The sequence below is a fragment of the Tripterygium wilfordii genome, chromosome 1 (genome assembly GCF_013401445.1).
Source record: "Tripterygium wilfordii isolate XIE 37 chromosome 1, ASM1340144v1, whole genome shotgun sequence".
Classification (NCBI taxonomy): domain Eukaryota; kingdom Viridiplantae; phylum Streptophyta; class Magnoliopsida; order Celastrales; family Celastraceae; genus Tripterygium; species Tripterygium wilfordii.
This window is the reverse complement of record NC_052232.1, coordinates 9,506,943-9,526,485: the sequence shown is the minus strand read 5'-3', so window position 1 is coordinate 9,526,485 and position 19,543 is coordinate 9,506,943. Positions and strand designations below refer to the sequence as shown.

Genomic DNA, 19,543 nt, shown 5'->3' with positions numbered 1-19,543 from the left:
AAATTGGTTGGCAAATAATGAGATATTCTTAAAGGAAAATGTTTGAGACTTTAAAATGAAATCAATGCAGATGACTTTTATCACATTTTGGAATTAACTATAAAGTAATATATTCGTGAAATCATGTCTAACCATGACCACATCCTTACTTCACCTTTCCTTCATCATTAATTAGTGAGTCTTGAATCTTTTGATTGTGGTTTTTTTTTTTTGGGGTTTTCCAGTTCGAGGGGCCGATGGGGTTGTCAAATAAGTGACAGGGGATTGGAGGACATATCTTCAGCTAAGTGTGTGAGCAACCTGACATCCATATCCCTTTGGGGTATGATAGGAATCACAGACAAGGGTGTTGTTCATTTGGTATTCCTAATGTTGATTCTGATTCTTTGTGAAGAAATTAACATTCTGTTTTGTGGGTTTGCTTGAACACTGTTGTTTCCCATTTATCTGTTTATGGGGTTATGACACTGCAAATTTGGATAAAATCTGTGATGAGGAAATGGTGGGTGTTTCTCTAGGTGTTCTTTAGGCTTCATTATGCCATTCTAAAGCTTGATTTTCACTACTCAATCTGTGTTGTAACCTTGTATGTGTATATTGGTTTTGTGGTAATATGCCTAAAGCAATGCAGATGGCTTTTATCACCCATTAAATCGTATCTAGCATTTTCCTGGATAATGTTCTTGAATGACTTTACTTCAGGTATCAAGAGCTAATTCCTTGCAACACCTGAATATTGGGGGTACATTTATCACAGATGCATCTTTGTTTGCCATTGCAGACAACTGTCCGTATCTAAAGGTGAGTTATTTGAGCTTCCATATGCTATTTCTAAATCCCTCTGCGTTTCCAAAGGATTCTCTATATTTCTTTTTTTCTTTTAAGATATTGACGCAGTTCATACCTTTGATCCATTTCCATTCTGTGTTACTCTCCACTTTGTTTCAAGGCATTCACTCCTTGTGTTTTCTCTCTGGTTGTTGTGTTTATCGCAGAGTGTAATACTATGGAGCTGTCGACATGTAATCGCCGATGGCATCCTTGTTCTTGTAAGCAAATGTCGGAGACTTGAATCCATCAATATATGGGGAACCAGAATCTCTGTAGACTGCTGCATTGCTATGCTTACCATTCGTCCGCCTCTTGACATTAAGCTCGGAGGATTGCTCTAAAAATTTTCATAATGCAGAAGCCATTCTTGTGGTCAATTGTTTGATGTGTACATGGTTATGATTGTATGCATTAGTCCTCTTGAACATACTCATGTCTCTGTCTTTACATCCACAATTTCAAGAACTCTCTCTCTGTTGCACACAGGAATTTGACAATTGTAAGCCATGGCAGCATGAGTGCAAGTCATGCTGCCAATTACGTCCTTCGATGATTTGTACATACTATTATCTGATAATAATGAGAAACATACGTTTCATTATTCGAAAATGTCAAGGATCTCAATATTTTTTTTGTCCCAACTATCCCAATTCCCAAATGCTGACATTAATACACATGATCCATGTAAAATCGTATGCGTCTATACAAGGATAACTTGGAGAAAAAACATTGGGATCTGTAAGAATGTTGTTCATTCTTCGGGTTTCGTTCTTTAGAGATGCTAACTTTAGTTTTCTAATGGAATAAATGCTTCTGTCAAAAGGGTGCCTAACAAGCACATTCTAAAATGCAGGGGTTTTGAAGGTTGTCGGAGACAACTAACTTTCCAATTCCATTCTCCAAAAATGTCAAAACAATGCCAAATTTCCATATAAAAACATAATATGGTGAAGAGCAAATGCATCAGCCATCAAATGTAAGCTTCAAAGGAAAATCAGGGCAAAAGAAAAGGTACAGAATGTTAAAAACAACTACCAGGATAACATGTTGCACTTACATTCCTTTACTCCTATAACCTCGTACTGTGCCGCCACAAGAAACCTGTAAAACACAGAGGCGAAACGATAAAGTATGCAAGACCTCTCATTATGAGCTCCAATGGTAAAGTGCAGGAAAACTCGGCTAAATTGGAACTAAATGTAAGAGTCAACAAATTTGAATTCTCTCCCTCCAAATCCTCCAATATGGAGGATGATGTGAAGAGTCTCAAAGGAGGAGTGGTTAAACTATTCACAAGGCAATTATAAAAAATATTTATTAGAGGAAAAAAATCAAAGATAATAAGAATCTGTAATGGGAGAAAAAAAATTGCATTTGCAGTAGTACTTAAGCACTGTACATTAACACGCACATACCTGAGTACCTTTGCAGCACGCCTGCATCTCTTAGTCACCATCAAGCTCAGTGTTCCGCTCAACAGGCGTTTCTTTGCAGCATTTCTGGACCTTCCATTGAGAAAGATAGGTATGAAGTACTACCAGTTCTGGTTCTGGATCCAAAATTCGCTTATTGACATACTACCGACAGCTACAACAGTTTGGTCAATAATGTTCTACCTACTGATTTCTCACTACATTCATCATAACAAAAACACCACTAATGAATACTAAAATTAAGTAACTTGAAGAATGGACTGTTGAAGCTGAATTTGTGAATTGAACGGACCCAGAAACGTTTCCAGCAGTACTGGTTACAGGACTTCTATTCGGTACATCAATATTTTTGCAAGATCCAAAAGGTGCTCCAGCCTGTAAAATTCCATAAATGCAGTGGTCTCAGCAGAAAAATTAACATTTGGAATAGCACGCAGCAACAGTGGTTAGAAGTCCCTGACAAATACAAAATCTGATGGATACAAAAGCAAGCCTATTATATATTCCAAAACATCAATTTAACATCCGAAAATGTGGTCAATCAATGGAGGAATTCTCCTCCATCAAGTTAATTTTAAGATACTGGCGTAGGATGTAAAATCAGACTTTACTGGCTGACAGGTATTCGGAATCTTAAAATATACAGATATATGAAGCTTGACAGTTTTGTCTGCAAGAGAATTTCACAAAATATGTTTCAGTTCCTTTCCCCTCTTGCGTGCAAGGAGAAAATCAACAGAGTTTGGTATTGGGTTCAGATAGGAAACTCAAATCTAATAAAAGTAGAATTTAGTAGAAGAAAATTTGGATCTACATTTGAAATACGATATATTTGAGGAAGAGCTTTATGTCCACTTTGTTTCAATCTCGACCAAAAATCAAAGCTGGTACGTATAAGCATATGTACAAGTAATTTGGAACAAACCTGGCAGGCAGTGATAGTATTACAGCCACAGACAGTATGGCCATTCATTCTATCCAAAGCATCAAAAGCACCACCTCCATCACTCCTCTGCAACATTTTCACATAAGTTAGGATGCTTGGTTGTAGTCCTTGTATCATATACACAAGTTAACTTTCAGTACCATATAGAAGTTGACGGCCAAAAAGTTGGGCATCACATTTCCTGCTGCTTTATAACATGTACCAACCATCTCAGTGAGTGGGGTTGAATGCTCTTTGCATGCTTGATCTTCAACTGGATATGTTGGGAAATAATTCATTAGGAAAAGAGATGCACTTTTCGATGTAAGTGGCTTCGATTCTTTTCTGTTTGGACATGAGCCTGATTTCACCCCTGGATCACCGGCTAAAACCCAAAACAACAGGAAGCTGTTATTGTAAAATGTAAATACATATACATCCAAAGTCGGTAAAAGTAAGCAAGTTTATACATACACTCATTTTCCTTCATATACTTCCACTGGTAAGCAATTCCTTCCTCTGCTTCCTTAGAAGCAATAGAAGTGAAAACCAAAAGCCGGTAATTTGCTTGCACCATCTCATTCACAGTGGGCCAATCATCACCCTTTTTGGGCATTTTAGACACAGGAAACCAATACTTGTCCAACCCAGCATTAGCGAACAGCCTTGTCAACCCTTTTGGAGTGTGGACATAGTCCTCAATTATAATGGTGACAATCTCAGTTGGGTTTTGGCTCAAGAACGCTTCCACTTCCCTCAAAGTGTTAGTGGCAGGTTGCTGTGGACAAACCATTGGAAGCATGAAAAACTACTGCTTTAAAATGTGGATGTTAAGAATCAGAATTGAATTGCTAAACTGATGGAATGGACAGGTGGATTACAAAGGCAGTGAAGTTGAAACATTGCCCCCGAAATGAATGGCAGAGCCAGATATCATCCGCAAAATCGTACATATCCAACATCAGTCCCCTCACTCCATTCTAATCAATGACATCAACAAGAAAAGCAGAAATCTATAGTTAGAAACTAAAAGAAAGTCAAGGATAACACAATTTTGTCATAATCAACTATATTGCAAAATTGGACAAAAAATTCAACATTGGCAGTAGTTGATTGCAAAACAGAACAAAAGATCAAGAGCTCAGACCAGTCACCGACACGAAACGTAGCATCTACTTAAATTTCAAGCTGTAATTCACTATGAAAACAAAATGGGTAAGTGGGTATTTCACTTTCTTTTGCTCTTATTGTCATCTAGATTCTCCGGAAACAAATAGTGAATCAATCCGACCGAAGAAGCAGAAGCACATACGTTCAATTGATTGGTGACAGAGTCTTCTTGATTGTAAAATGTTAGCCTCTGGACTCCCGGCAAAGGCGGTGCATCCACAATGCTAAACGAATTATGAGTCACCAACCAAGTATACTTGTTGAAAGGCAACCCTCCAATCTGCAGAGTCGGAGAAGATAAATCACCACAAAGAAACCCACAAAATTAGCTTAAAGTGCATAAAAAAACAGACCAAATGCAGAATATATTTAACACCCATGATTAAAAACACAAAAAAATGTTCAAGAGAAACCTTACAATTGACGTGGGTGTGATAGCTTGGCCTCTGGTGCAGAGAGGCTGAGTCCTACCCAAAGCAGGGCAGTTGCCACAGTATAGCCCTGGACCACAGTCCGTGGCAGCAGAGCATGAGTCCAGCACCTACAAATTCTTCGCAATTCAGCACAGTATTGAACTCAAGAACAACAAAGGAAAGTTGAACGGATCAAGAATATGTAGAGAGAGAGAGAGAGATCACCGCCGCATTTGCTAGTCTGACGAAGAGGGATGAGAGTAACAGAATTATCACAAATGGGACTCTGCATAAGCTACGGTGAACCGCGGGACATGCCGACATGGACACTGCTTATACAGAGCTCGAGAAGCTAATGAAGAGAGAGAGAGCGCGCAGTAGGTGCAGTGTAGAGAATAGTGAATACAGAGCACAAGAGAGATGAAAATTGCAGGAATCGGTGATTTTTAGAAAAAACACCCCTTTTCCCCTTTTGTAAAATGTTGGTCGTTGTCTCCAGCCTTTAGACTTGGCCTCCACTTCTGGGTCTTTTCCGGTGCCTGTCACGTGGTGGGGTAGGTTTTTCGATGAAGACCTTTCCCCCCTTAGAATAAGCTGGGTTGGATTCTAAATAAATTGGTAATCCACAAGTCCAAGCATTTACAGATTTGTTCCTTCATGCTCAAGATCCTCGTTTAAGCTTAGAAAACCGGTCTTCAGGTTATAGATTCTCCTTATCTATTGTCATTTTATGTATTATCGCTCCACCCTCAATTTTTTCAATGTGGGATCTTATCATTCCATTCCTTTTGGAGTCTGCAAATTCTTAGTCTTTGTTCAAGTACAGTACCAATGATGAAGACCTTTCGCCTTCAGATAAGTTGGGTTGGACTCTAAATAGATTCACAGTGCCCACAAACCCAAACATATTAAGATATTGTCTACTCTAAATGACAACCCTCACGAATTTGCTTGCTCTGGGGGAAGCCCTCACCAATTTGTTTCTCCAAGCCCAACGTCATGGCTTAGTCAAATTCACAGAGTTTCCATCATTACACACGGCATATGTGGCTGAAATGTACAAGTTAGAGGCAGAAGAAACGGTTGGGAGTTATGTGACAATGAAACAAGTGGTAAAAAGTCTTGTAGAGTAGCTTCCTTTGCTTTGGACAGCTGAAAAAGACAAGAATATGCCCAAGAAGAAACATTTGTCCGGAATAAACATCTTAGCCTTATCCTCTCCATGTATGCAAATGCATTATCTTAAAAAGTCTCTGTTGCATTGATACAAATAATTCCAAACACCAAATGAACATTACAGATAAATTGATGAACAGGGAGTGGTCACATCACATGAGATCCACATTCCATAAACTTATTTAATACAGCATAATTAAATCACCACGTACTTAATGTGATACAGCATCCATGAACTCCATATCACTTCCCATGGCTTCCAATATGTCAAGTGGAAGAGAAGCTTCAATGTCCACACTCCCTTCCTCCGCTCCTGGCAACAATGTTAACTTGCCCCTGTACTTGTTCGCAGCACCGCTTCTCGCTGCAATTGGCTTTCCCCACCCAAAATCATTACCATAAACATTGAATCGTGGGGAACTGCTTGTAGCCAATGCATCAGTATATTTTCCCTCCATTGATAATAGCTTTGGATTTTCTACCCAGGACTGTAGAAAGTTCAACAACTTTTCTTCTTCTGCGTTCCCTGTAATCATCTTATTCACTGCACAAGCAACATAACCAATTCCACATTCAAGTATGTCTCCAGCTTTTAAAGTTGTGCCCTCGTATTGAAAAGCATTTCCAAAATATTGTTGGGGGATCAACTGATGCAATCTTGATCTACCTCCAATGGCTAAGAGGAGACTTGTTTCTAGATCTGCAGGAAGTTTACGACTGCGGATGACAGATCGCCATACATGAGCCAAAAGTGCTTGAAGAGAGGAGATGCTAGTAGCCCCAATCTCAGTACTGGCTCTTGATTTGAGTTTAGCGATTTTATCCTTACTGAAATGAAATACTCTGTCTTCGAAATGTACAATGGATGTCACGGAAGCATTTACATTGAGGCTCGAAAGAGGAATCCTAATAGGATGATCAGGAAATGCACGCGTAAAAGATGGAGGCTTGGATATTTCACTGAAACCACGAGAGATTTCAGACCAAGAGTTGACGAAATTCCATAATGTTGTGCCATCCGCAGCAGCGTGGTTGATGGTGAAACCAATAAAGATACCATCCACAAGCTCAGTAACTTGTACTCCGAGCAATGGTTTCGAAACACCCTCATAATTTTTTACTCCATTGAGCGGGAAAAACGAATGCACCAGACTCGGAACATAAATGGGATCAAGGATATCAGCAATAGTCACACCATCAGCTACAGCATGTAGAAAGTAGGCTCCAGCATTGTTGCAATCAATGTAAAAGGAGCGCGTGTTATCTTCATGTTCGACGATGGAAAAGCGACCTGCTAGCGGGGGAAAGAAGTTGAGTGTGCGGGAGAAGGATGTTTTAAGATGGTTGATCAAGCTATTCTCCTCTTGTGCAGGTTTGGGTTTGTGAAACACTAGTCCCTTTTGAATGCTCCCCATTAAAAGGATCTGGAGATCCCATGGAGTTAATTCGATCCTGCGATTTGGCTCTGTGATTGTTTCTGCTTTGACTGTACTTGTCGAGATCAATCTAACGCTTGCCATAGTTCTCCTCGCTCACAATTTCTTCCCCTGCCATGCCAACATAAAGTTATCAAAACTCCGAAGTTAGTATGTCATAAAAATTCAAAAATAAAGACTAGAATCTGATTGAGTTTTCCATCCTTCAATTGGTGCTGAAGTTTAGATGAAGGTAAAATGCAAAGTGAATTTGAACTGATGTTAGATCTAGTGATCCACATCACTAGATCTGAATCATGAGAGCCAAACCATCTTTCATTCTTGGATGATTCTGGTACTAAATTAGATCCGACTATAAATGTTAACTTGGGGAGTGTGCATCTCAATTGGCATAACCCGACAGATTGACGTATGAGAAAAGGCCAAGTATTTTGGGGCTAAGTACTGCGAGACTATAACGCAAAACAAATCTGTGCAGCCCGTAGTCAAAGCGGACAATATTTGTAACAGATGAAGTGATTAAGAATTGAAAATTTGTACTTAGGAATAGTAGCCTGAGAAACTAAGCAAAATGACTTACTTGGAGTGGATGCCAAAACAGGGATACAACCGGTTTAAGCAACAAGTGCTAAGCCAGGTGTTAGATTGGAGGACTATATAACGTTAGTGGCGAGCACAGGAAGCATGATGATTGGTGCTGTTATAGTTGATTAAAGAAAAAATGGGGTCAAGAAAGGGATGCCTACCGCTAAGGTATGTAACACATGGTTGAGGCTAAAGACAAAATATGGTTGCACTATTCCTTTGATGCTCCTCCATTTTTTAATAGGCAATGTTCATGTCAATAGAATAACAAATACAAAGAGAGAGAGAGAGCGCAAGGGTTGAGTGAGAGTAAACTTTGTGGGAAAAATTCTCTTGGGTCTATTTGGGTTCTAGGTGAGAGAGAAGATCGAGAGTGTGGTTGTAATAAATTTTCATATAGTGATCATTTCTCTGATTATCTATGACAATAACCATGGCTTTTCTTCGATTTTAGAGTTTCCACGTAAATTTTTGTGTTGTTATTCTTCATTTCTATTTTTATAGTATTCTTGATATTTTTGCAAAAGAGGATTCTGGTAATTTTCCTAATTGATGCCTCTTCCAAGAAAGAAGGACTCTTCTGACTTGTCAGGGTTTTAAGTAACTTTCAACTTTCAACTTTCAAGAGGGATCATGTGATGAGATCCCACACCGATTAAGAAAGGGAGGAGCAGCTATTAGGGGTTTGTCTGGGAGTGCTTTGTATTTTGACTAACCAAGGTGAGGTGTTATGAGGTAAAAAAACAATAGTGTTATGAGGTGAGTTCTGTTGACAAAAAGTGTTTAGCATGTCACTTAACAATTTTGTGCTGAGGTTAGTTGAGTTGATTTGCAGTTTAACATGTTTGGATGAACAAAATTTCGGTGAAGTGAGATAAATTATTTATTTTCTAATATTTGTATAATTTTTGGGGATTGTAAATCCATATAAATTATTTTGTGAATTTAATTTAATTAATTCTTATTTTTGTATGATGAATACGTTTTTTTAAGAGGATGAAAAAATCATCCTCCTTTGGTGTATCCTATCAAAGTGCTTTTTTTTTTTGAACATCGTGAACAATTATGACGATATTATAAAAAAAAATCATTTTTTTAATAAAAATAAAAATAAATAACTTTCTGTGTTAATGCTTTTGCTTACATTAATTTTTTATATTTTATATCATAATTGTTCATCATCATATCCAAGATATTTTATTGAGTAGTTGAGAGATTCAATAAGTTTCACGATTTCATAGAATTTTTTTTTTTTTGTCTATTCCTCAATCATTCATTAGAATCACTATTCTATATAAATCTTTTTTTTATTATTATCCACGATATTCCCGTTTAGAATTTAAATTTATGATTTGGACTTTTTTCATGATTTCATATCAATTTTGTTGTCTCTTCCTGAATCATTATTCTATATAAATCTATTTTTTATTATCCATGATATTTCCATTTAGAATTTATATTTATCATTTGGAATTTTTCCTAAGAATTTTGTTCATCGAATCTCAACCACTAAATAAAATATCTTGAATCGATGTTGAATTAGTAGGTACATTATCAATTCATGATGATGAAGAATTATGATATAAAATATAAAAATTAATGTCTAAATTAACTAAGCAAAAGCACTAAACCACTAACACAGAAGGTTATTAATTTTTTTTATTATTAAAAAAAGCATGATTTTTTATAATATCAAACACTCTAATTCCACATTTCCACCGTCTCGCTCGGCTAGCAAACGTCGACAATCTCGCCGTTGGACGGAGAGGAAGTTCTTCTAATTTCCAAATCTCACTGTACATCCACAGAAGACAAGGAAGAAGCAGAGCATGGAAACGAGGGCAACAGACTCTACTGCAGTGACTAAGTATCAAACTTGAAATAGGGCAGAAGAATAGATGATGGAAAACAACGAGGGAGTGATCACATGAGATCCACATTCCACAAACTTATTTGTCATACTTAATGTGATACAGCATTCATGAACTCCATATCACTTCCCATGGCTTCCAATATGTCGAGTGGAAGAGAAGCTTCAATGTCCACACTACCTTCCTCCGCTCCCATAAACATTGTTAACTTGCCATTGTACTTGTTCGCAACCCCGCTTCTCACTGCAATTGGCTTTCCCCAGCCAAAGTCATTACCATAAACATGGAATCGTGGGGAACCGCTTGTGGCCAATGCATCAGTGTTATTTTCCCACAATGTTGTTAGCTTTGGATTTTTTACCCGGGACTCTAGAAAGTTCATCAACTTTCCCTCTTCTGCGTGCCCTGTAATTATCTTGTTCATTTCACAAGCAACATAACCAATTCCACACTCAAGTAGGTCTCCAGCTTTTAATGTTGTCGCCTCATATTGAAAAGCATTTCCAAAATATTGTTGGGGTACCAACTGATGCAATCTTGATCTAGTTCCAATGGCTAAGAGGATACTTGTATCTTGATCAGCAGGAAGTTGACGATTGCGGATGACAGATCGCCAAACATGAGCCAAAAGTGCTTGAAGAGAGGAGATCCTATTAGCCCCAATCTCAGTACCGACTCTTGATTTGAGTTCAGCGATTTTATCCTTACTGAAATGAAATACTCTGTCTTGCAAATGTGGAATGGATGTCACGGGGGCATTTCCATTGAGGCTGGAAGAAGGAATCCGAATAGGATGAGCAAGAAATGCACGCGTAAAAGATGGAGGCTTGGATATTTCGCTGAAACCACGAGAGATTTCAGACCAAGAGTTGACGAAATTCCATAATGTTGTACCATCTGCAGCAGCGTGGTTTATGGTGAAACCAATAAAGATACCATCCACAAGCTCAGTAACTTGTACTCCAAGCAATGGTTTCGAAACACCCTCATAATTTTTTACTCCATTGAGCGGGAAAAACGAATGCACCAGACTCGGAACATAAATGGGATCAAGGATATCAGCAATAGTCACACCATCAGCTACGGCATGTAGAAAATAGGCTCCAGCATTGTTGCAATCAATGTAAAAGGAGCGCGTGTTATCTTCATGTTCGATGATGGAAAAGCGACCTGCTAGCGGGGGAAAGAAGTTGAGTGTGCGGGAGAAGGATGTATTAAGATGGTTGATCAAGCTATTCTCCTCTTGTGCAGGTTTGGGTTTGTGAAACACTAGTCCCTTTTGAATGCTCCCCATTAAAAGGATATGGAGATCCCATGGAGTTAATTCGATCCTGCGATTTGGCTCAGTGATTGTTTCTGCTTTGACTGTACTTGTCGAGATCAATCTAACGCTTGCCATAGTTCTCCCTGCTCACAATTTCTTCCCCTGCCATGCCAACATAAAGTTATCAAAACTCCAAAGTTAGTATGTCATAAAAATTCAAAAATAAAGACTAAACTCTGATTGAGTTTTACATTCTTCAATCGGAGAAGACAAGGCTAAACAATAAAGCCTGATTTGAGTTTTCTACAAGGAGAACAATAAAACGATGTAGAACTAAGATTTATGAACAGCACCATTAAAGGAATTATCAGATAGGACTGCAGACGCTATTCCAATGCACGCAAATTGAAAAACTTTCCAAAATCCTTTTATCCAAAACCTGCATGAAGTTAAGCTACCATTCCTATCTTGTACAAGTTTCCGACAATTCAAATCTTATGGTGCCAATTTAGCCTTGTGTTAGCAAGCAATAAGGTTTGGAACATTGGATGGAGGTAAAATGCAAAGCGAATTTGAACTGATGTTAGAGCATCAGTGGGAGGTAACTAGAATTGTAGCGAATCCGAATTCATGAATTCCATACCGTACTGGGTTGTTGAATAACATTTGATTTAATCACCAAGCCAAACCATCTTTGATTCTTTGATGATTCTGGCACTAAATGAGATCCGACTATTTAATATTTATGTCTATTTAGGGGTTGGCATCCGGCAGTCAGTGAAGTTATAAATAGGCTAACAGGAATATGAAACAAGCTCGTACTCACCATCAAAATTCAAAACGAACAGAGAAAACTAGTAATCCAAATATGCAAACATTAATGTCAAAACGAAAGATGAATTAAGGTCAAAAAAATGAATTTTAGTAACTTGAGAAACTAAGCAAAGTGGCTTACTTGGAGTAAAAGCGGCCAGAACAGTGATATAACCGGATCCAGTAACGAGGGTTGAGCCGTCGAGGGCTGAGGAGCTCTCAGCGGTCACTGAAGCAGCGGGAAGTCGGGCGGAAGCAGAGGATGATGACTCTTCCAAGAAAGAAAGAAGCTCTACTGACTAGTCCTGGCTTCATTTTTCAAGGGCCCATGTCTGAACTTCGAGATTGGGCCTGGGCTACTAAGCAGATAGTTTAGTTTGGGTTCAAGTATAATTGGGCCGACCCAGATTCGAGAGTGGATTGTTGGTTATTTGCGAAAGCCTGAAACGAAAAGCTTACGGCCGTGCGAAGGCAGGACCCAGGAGGGTTCGATCTCGGTGGGCCAAAACGGCGTAGTACTCGACGCTTCCCTTTGTAATGGACCAGTGCTGCAGCTATGGAGCTGAAGATGGCAATGGTAGCAGCCATTGGATTGAAAGACGGCACTGATTGAGAGTGCGAAGAGTATCAATCGTAAGACTGCCGTTTGAAGCGAAATCAAAACCGAAGTTAAACCCTAGATGACGGAAAGAGAGTTTTTTGATGGTCATTGTCAGAGAGAGGATTTTTATTATAATTGCACAGAGAGAGCTGGTTTTTACAATTGACTCAGTTCTTCCAGTCGCGCCAAGGAGCGGGAGCGGTTGCAGCTAGTAGATAAAAAGTTTCTGCAACCTAACACGGTAGTACGATATGATCGGTTTTTTTAAGTCTAAGTAAGGATGTTGGGCCTACAAAAGTAAAGTCGTGAAGGTTTCAGTCCAGGGTGAACGATATCGTATTGTTGTTGAGTTTATGGGCTACGTCGAATCTATCTGAATTCAAACTCAACTTGTCTTCATCACAATTGATGGGCACCATGGTGATTGACGTTTTTCAACCGATGGATGATAATTGTTAATAAATTACTATGAGCCAAATCCAAAACTTAGGGCATCTCCGGTAGATATATTGGGTACTTACACCCGAGTTATTAGTTGGAATAGTAAGGATGATGTATATAATTTTGGTGATCATAGTTCGAATCTCCGCTCTCCGTTTTAAAAAAACTAAAAATATAAATAAGTGATCATTTCAACTACCAAACTCATCAATTGTTCAGGTTACAGGTATATACACAAACAAGCTCTCTCTCAAATGGAAAAATACAAGCCTTATTGTCAATTGTTCAGGTTACAGTTGTATACACAAACAAGCTCTCTCTCAAATGGAAAAATACAAGCCTTGTTATTTAGCACTTCAGCGATGGAAGACGTGTTTTCCTGCCGTCTCCTTTCCTCTTTCTCCATAAAAGCTTTCTCCACAAACTCTCTCCGGACCCTTTTTTGCTAGGCACAATGGCCAAAGAATTCATTTTACCATCATTGTCTTCGTCCTCTATTCCATTTAAACCAAGGACCTTGTCAAGAGGTTCTGTTGATCCAATGGAAACCAAGGTAGACTTACCGTCACTTTTGCTGGCTTTAGGGGATGTAAGTGTCATAGCTTTAGCATTATCTTCAGCTAGCATCCGATCCAAGAGAGTGGATCTTTGGTTCGTGATCTTCTTCATCGAGGGGAGGATTAAGGCTGAGCTTTTAGTTGCAGTGACACTGGTGGCAGTGATGGCGGTGGTGTCTGTGTCAGTTGGGGTAGTAACAATCTTGTCAAAAATGGCTGCTTCCATAGGTGAAGCCAAAGCCTTTAGTTGCTTCCCTAGGTTTAGAATAGCCTCTTGGCACTCAGCCAACTTCTCTGAAGCTGCTGTGATCTCCCAATCCTGCAAGATTGACCGGCACTTATTGACTCATGTAATGCAGATGAATATTAACAATAATCATCATCAATGCCACCAAAATTAATGCCAACAACAAAATGTATTCTCAAAAAAAAAATGCATGGCCAAGATGTTGTGCACTTACGGTCCGGAGTTGTTTTTCCTTGTTGAGTTCATTGCAGTCATTTGGGTTCTGTACTTCTATTTCCAGAGATGAAAAATTTTCGCAAGCCACGTTGGATTCATCTTGGGTCACAATAAGTTGCTTGTCAAGATCTCCATTAATCAACTTCTGATACTCAGTGGTTTTCTCTGCTTCAGGAAGTTTATTCATCCGAAGCTCATCCTCTTCGGTGGCTGATTGGGGTTCCAAGTCTTTCTTTTCAATTTCTATATTAGCCAACCCATCTATTGCTGCTATATTTTCATCTTTTACAGTACACCGATGTTCTTCCTTTCCCCAAAAATTATTATGCCCATCTGATGCAGCAACCATTGGCAGACAATACAATTGCTCTATGGGAAGATGTAACTTATCTGCTTCTGAAAATTGACTAACTTCTTCACTCTCACTTCCTGACTCATCCCAATCAAAATGTTCTTTAATTTCATGCCTCATGCTTGAAACATCTTGAAGGGAAAAGCAGTGGTTCATAATCCACTCCAAAGAAGAAGATAAATCCTCCGCGAATTGGTTGATATCAGACTTTCCATTCCACAAGTCATGGCAAGCACGAATAAATTTCTGTAGCACAGCAAAAATTTCGGAAGATTTCCATTGGAAGACACGAACCACATAGCCTGAAGATGATTTCAAGTTCTTATGTAAGGAAAGACTTCCATCCTTGTGAGATAAGGTATCTGGGGTGCCATATTCTGGATGTGGTGGAGTGACTCCTTCAATGAGCTCAATTATCTTGCCAATTGATTTTTCAAAATCTGAGCGAGACAGTTGGTTCGTCTTCGCTGCCGCAGAGAAGGCAACATTAGCTCCTCCACTGGAATTGTCTGCCACAGAGGAATTACCAGTAGGTTTACATGCATCCGGACATTCTATGTTCTCCCTTGCATCAACAAGATCACCACTGTCTGGATCATTTGTATATTCCAAGGCTGCTCTGATATCCTTGAGTATTTCATCAGGTTTTCTTCTACTGACAGAGTTTTGATCCAAAATTACTTTCACAATATCCTGAAGCCAACCAGGGATTTTACCAATTATATGATTGGACTTGGACTCCCGGTTTCCAGAATGACATTCCGACACTGGTACTATTTGCCTACCCTTTGCCTCCGAGGAACAAGCACTCGATTCAGTTTCAAAAGAGGATATAATTGCATTAGAATCATCACAGGATACGTGAGGACTTCCAGATGATTTGTCAACCGAGATTATTGCTAACTTTTCCATTTCAACAAAGTCATCCATCAGATTTATGTCTGAACCTCCAACAGTGTAGACAGATGGCGGCCCCTTTTGTTTTCCATTCTTAAAGTGCTCTAATTCTGAAATCAAAGTAGAAGCCCAGGATTCAGAAAAACTAATCGTATCATCGCTTCCAATGACAGACATTAATGGCAGAGAGAGCTCATGTGACGCAAGATTATATTTGTTGCTCGTTGACTCAATGGGCGTGGAACCTTTCGATAATTCTTCAAGCTGCAACTCAACTTGTGATAATTTAGAAGCTGTGCGAGCATACATGACTCTTGAACATTGGAGTTCATTCGTATTTCGATTGAGAGCCTCCTTGAGAGTCTTGTTTTCTTCTTCTATTGAATGCAAATGTTTCATGAGGAAGTTAATCTTTGTGCTGGGAGTATCAGGAGTACTTTCAAACGAAGAGTTGGGCATTGCGCTAGAAGAACGAGAGCTCATATTTCTCCTCATCATTTCTACTGAGTCCCTTCCCATAATTTCAACTTCATTTTTCATTCTTGCAAGGGCAGCTGGACCTGGCAATCGCTTCCTGACCAGGATACGCAGCCTTTGACATTCTGATTCCAATTTTGCAATTTTCTTGGCACTCTCTAAGTGTTGCTTCTGTGATGCATTTGCTGTGCGACGATTAAATTCTCTCTCCTCATTCCGGATTTCAAGCTCCTTCTCAAGCACTCGAACCTCATATTTCAAGGAAGCATTTTCTTTCTCTGTCAGTTCTAATCTAGCAGACAGTGAATCAAAATCTGCCTCTACTTGAGTTCTTTGCTTATTCAGATCTTCCATTAGCCTTTCCTTTGCTCGGAGAACCCTGGTAAGTTGAGTATTCTCAATACCAAGTTTCGAAATCCTTTTACTGGCCTCTGAAAACTTATCTTCCAAAGTCTCTTGGGACTTTTCAAATTCCCTGGCAGTCTTCATCACTGCATCATGAATCCTATGTTCCTGCTCTTCCCGAACAAAACGGAGTTGCTGCATACATTCCTTGAGGGCCGCATCTAAATGAGTTAACCTTTCTTCCTCAACAACTCTCTGCTGCAAAGCTTCATCCAATCTTTTTTTAAGAGATATAACTTCTTCTTCCGCAGTCTCCCAGCCTGTATAGAACTCGTTCATTGAAGAATCTTAAATTGTCGAGCAAAGAAAACACTTTTCAACACTAATCGAAAAATTTACTCGAAAAATACCTTTAATGGCCTCTTGTGACATCTTCTCATGTTTCTTTACAATATCATTTTTAGCATCACACTCTGAGAGGATGGAAGAAAGCTTATGTTTTAAATTTTTCAGATCACTCTCCAGTTCTGCTTTCTCACTCAGACCAATCTGTACATGGAAATAAAAAAAATTTTAAAAAGAGTCATTGTCTATATATATGCATATAACTCAAGCATAAAAATAAGTTTCATAAATCGATTCTTGTTGAAGGTGACGTTTGTAAATCAAAAAAAAAAATTATGTTGTGTATCCCTGATTAATGCAGCCTCAGATGCTTCAAGTCAATTCTAGCATTGAGCTTAAGGTTACACCTATGGGTTATCTATTGGTCCTAAATAACGAGATATATATGTAAAAATGTAAAAAGCATGTTGGATTACACCTATTCCTAATCCTCACTAGAACATGATGACGTACAGATCCATATGTAAACATAGTATCTATTAAAATACGGTCGAATGACCCCTTCTCATAATGAGAATGTATCTAACCCTATTCCGATCCGACATGGAAGATCTTTGTTAGACCAAACGATTTAGGGGGGGGAAAAACTATTAGCTTACCTGGTCTTCATTTCCTTTCGTGAAGGTATTTGATCTGTCGGTTCCAACAATGATCTTCTCTGAAGACTTCTTCCGCCAAAGCCATGTCTTCTGATCCATTAATTCAACAAGTCCAGTTTGAAAAGCATGCAGAACTCAAAAAATAATACCTGAATCACAAAACAAACAAATGGGTTTTGCTTCTGTTTCAGCTCTGAGAGCATTCACATCCGATCACAAATGGATTCAAAAACACCAAACGCCCCAAAATTATCCAACTACTTAAGCAAATCAAAGTCAGTAACTCACAGTGAGAGGAGACAAATTGAGCTTGTCAATTATCTTTGACATTTCAATGAATTTTTCTCTAAGCATTCACTAGATCCACAATCAATATTTTTAGCTCCCAGATAAAACTTAAATCTTTCCAAGCAGCTCAATGAAACTTACTTAATGTGAATATTTCACAAACAGGATGTAAAATAATTGATCAGCTTGTTATCCATCTAACCTGCATTTTTCATTTCTCTAAAATCACTAGCTCTGACACCAGAGAGAAATACTATAAGGCATCAAATAGCATGAGAGACACAGTAAATTTTTTCCTGACCTTTGATACCTCACGGTGCATGAATCATCAGAGCGAAGAACAGGGCGCTTCGACTCACGGAAACTTGGACCAAAAAATCGAAACTGTGGAAATACGAACAATGTGCTACTCCACGGATCCCGCCGACAAGTACTTGCTGACCAATGACTTCGATTCGAAGAGCATCGGAAGATAAAAGGCAGAACTCTGAAGGAGAGAAGCTGAGGATCTGTTTGGTGAGGAAGGAAAAAAAACGAAGTGAAAAAGGAGTGTGAAATAATGGCGAGTGGACTCGGTGGGTTCGGAGTAGGTGGGTTCGAGTACTGCTTCGATGTATTAAATGCGTACTGAATTGGTGCGTGTGAGGGGAGTATTTGAGTGGACGATGGAAAAGTGTCGGCTCGGATCTGACAGTGAGGGAACACGTAAGCGCTAATTGGGGGGTTTTTGATCAGTTGGCGGTTTTTTTCTTTTTCGTGGTTCGAGTGCGGTGGTTGGTTCGGCTTTTGCTTTCGCGTTGATCCTACGGAGCGTTAGAGCGGAGGTCCTTCTCAAAGTCGATTATCATTTTGCTTCAATTTCTTGGTCTCCAACAACTGCCTTTTCTTACTAATCCATAACTTGTAATTTTGTTTCGTTTGAATAAAAATCCTGGAGCCCCAAATTATTCTAATGACATGCAAACTGACTCGATTCTGGTGACGTATCAGGTGGTTGAACTAACGTCAAGAAGTCTCTTTTCAGATGATCTGCACAGTAGAAAACGCGAATTATAAAGGGTCTAAGTGTGTTCTCAAGACCTCTCAAATGCTCAAATCAGTATATTATGAAGATATTTTGCCTAGTGTTCAAGATATTATACCTAGTGTTGGAGGTCTCCTTTCATAAGATGGTTCCAATTTTGGTAGAAGCAAATCTCTTCTTTCCTTGACTCTTAGGCGCATCTACGAGAAGGTAAATCTTATCATGATTAATTTCTTTGATTGGAGTCGATTCAGGAATATTGATTCCTTGAGGTGTTTAGTAACCAAGGGTTTTCTAATGATACTCTACTAGTGTATGCCGAGGTGGCTCCTCGATCTTGCCGAGCTCTATCCTCTCGGTCACATCACTCAGGGTAACTTGCTTGATGTCTTGGGCTCCTCGGTACCCGATATTATTATGATTGGGTCAACTGAGGTCAATTCTCCGTGTTAGTTGTTGTCATATCAATACCTATGAGTGACTTGGGATGAAAACTTGTTTCGTGGCATCATAGGTGACACATATCGTGTTCTTAATAGAGGGTATTTTGGTATTATTATGCTCAATAAGCCCTATTACACCATTCAGCAAAGAAATTAGATTTTCTTTTATAAGGCTTTTACTATTAAGTTGTTGCTTTTATCTGAATAGGATATAAGATGGCTGCTTTGCTTACTCTTGGTATCTCTCTTTAGCCTGTCTTTTAATCTAAATAATTGGTGATTTTGATTAAGGTAAGTGGCCTTGCAATTGGATGATTGATTAGTGAGTGGTCTCTTTTGTTGCAGGTATATATTCGGTTGTTAAGTGTCACTTATGTTTAATGATGAGGTATTTTCTCTTTTTAGAAAATCTAATTATACACTTGAAAATAGTGTGAATAGTTTGGTGAAATGTATGTGTTCCTAATTTCACTATTTCTACATTTACTTCATAGTCTTTTTATTACTTTTTATTACTTGTTGCATGTAAAACCAATTGCCTATATCAATTTATATATATATATAATGGAGGATCTAAAAGGCTTCTCCTCAGTGCCACGTGGATGCCTCTAAAAAAACTTATACAAAAAATAAAGGGACTTTTGGAGGCCGGTACACTTGATTATACTTAATTGTAAAAAAGTGCAATCACTAAAACATCATTTTAAAAAAGTACACTGAGATCATCTTTTACC

General features: G+C 38.8%; 5 protein-coding genes across 5 annotated transcripts; 1 reads left to right on the top strand and 4 right to left on the bottom strand.

The window, feature by feature from the left end:
* The first annotated feature begins 133 nt into the window (after window positions 1–133).
* Window positions 134–1,395, top strand: LOC119996550 (F-box protein At5g67140-like). The gene is made up of 4 exons (XM_038843229.1): window positions 134–174; window positions 225–360; window positions 703–801; window positions 996–1,395. Exons 1-4 carry the CDS (start codon window positions 134–136, stop codon window positions 1,170–1,172), a joined length of 453 nt encoding a protein of 150 aa, XP_038699157.1. The 3' UTR covers window positions 1,173–1,395.
* A 301-nt stretch (window positions 1,396–1,696) lies between these two features.
* Window positions 1,697–5,279, bottom strand: LOC120014317 (PI-PLC X domain-containing protein At5g67130-like). The gene is made up of 9 exons (XM_038866269.1): window positions 4,998–5,279; window positions 4,778–4,900; window positions 4,502–4,639; window positions 4,071–4,169; window positions 3,664–3,967; window positions 3,351–3,574; window positions 3,190–3,276; window positions 2,247–2,639; window positions 1,697–1,932 (listed from the first exon to the last, which is right to left on the bottom strand). The coding sequence occupies exons 1-8, from the start codon at window positions 5,094–5,096 to the stop codon at window positions 2,448–2,450; spliced, it is 1,266 nt and encodes a 421-aa protein (XP_038722197.1). The 5' UTR covers window positions 5,097–5,279; the 3' UTR covers window positions 1,697–1,932; window positions 2,247–2,447.
* A 789-nt stretch (window positions 5,280–6,068) lies between these two features.
* Window positions 6,069–7,680, bottom strand: LOC120001951 (uncharacterized acetyltransferase At3g50280-like). The gene has a single exon (XM_038850482.1). It carries the CDS (start codon window positions 7,466–7,468, stop codon window positions 6,161–6,163), a length of 1,308 nt encoding a protein of 435 aa, XP_038706410.1. The 5' UTR covers window positions 7,469–7,680; the 3' UTR covers window positions 6,069–6,160.
* Window positions 7,681–9,610: 1,930 nt separating this feature from the next.
* Window positions 9,611–12,427, bottom strand: LOC120003807 (uncharacterized acetyltransferase At3g50280-like). Its single transcript, XM_038852905.1, has 2 exons — window positions 12,060–12,427; window positions 9,611–11,266 (listed from the first exon to the last, which is right to left on the bottom strand). The coding sequence occupies exon 2, from the start codon at window positions 11,237–11,239 to the stop codon at window positions 9,932–9,934; it is 1,308 nt and encodes a 435-aa protein (XP_038708833.1). The 5' UTR covers window positions 11,240–11,266; window positions 12,060–12,427; the 3' UTR covers window positions 9,611–9,931.
* Window positions 12,428–13,132: 705 nt separating this feature from the next.
* LOC119999281 (filament-like plant protein 7) lies at window positions 13,133–17,966 on the bottom strand. Its single transcript, XM_038846768.1, has 5 exons — window positions 17,644–17,966; window positions 17,055–17,203; window positions 16,461–16,599; window positions 13,978–16,370; window positions 13,133–13,835 (listed from the first exon to the last, which is right to left on the bottom strand). The coding sequence occupies exons 2-5, from the start codon at window positions 17,151–17,153 to the stop codon at window positions 13,308–13,310; spliced, it is 3,159 nt and encodes a 1,052-aa protein (XP_038702696.1). The 5' UTR covers window positions 17,154–17,203; window positions 17,644–17,966; the 3' UTR covers window positions 13,133–13,307.
* Window positions 17,967–19,543: the final 1,577 nt, after the last annotated feature.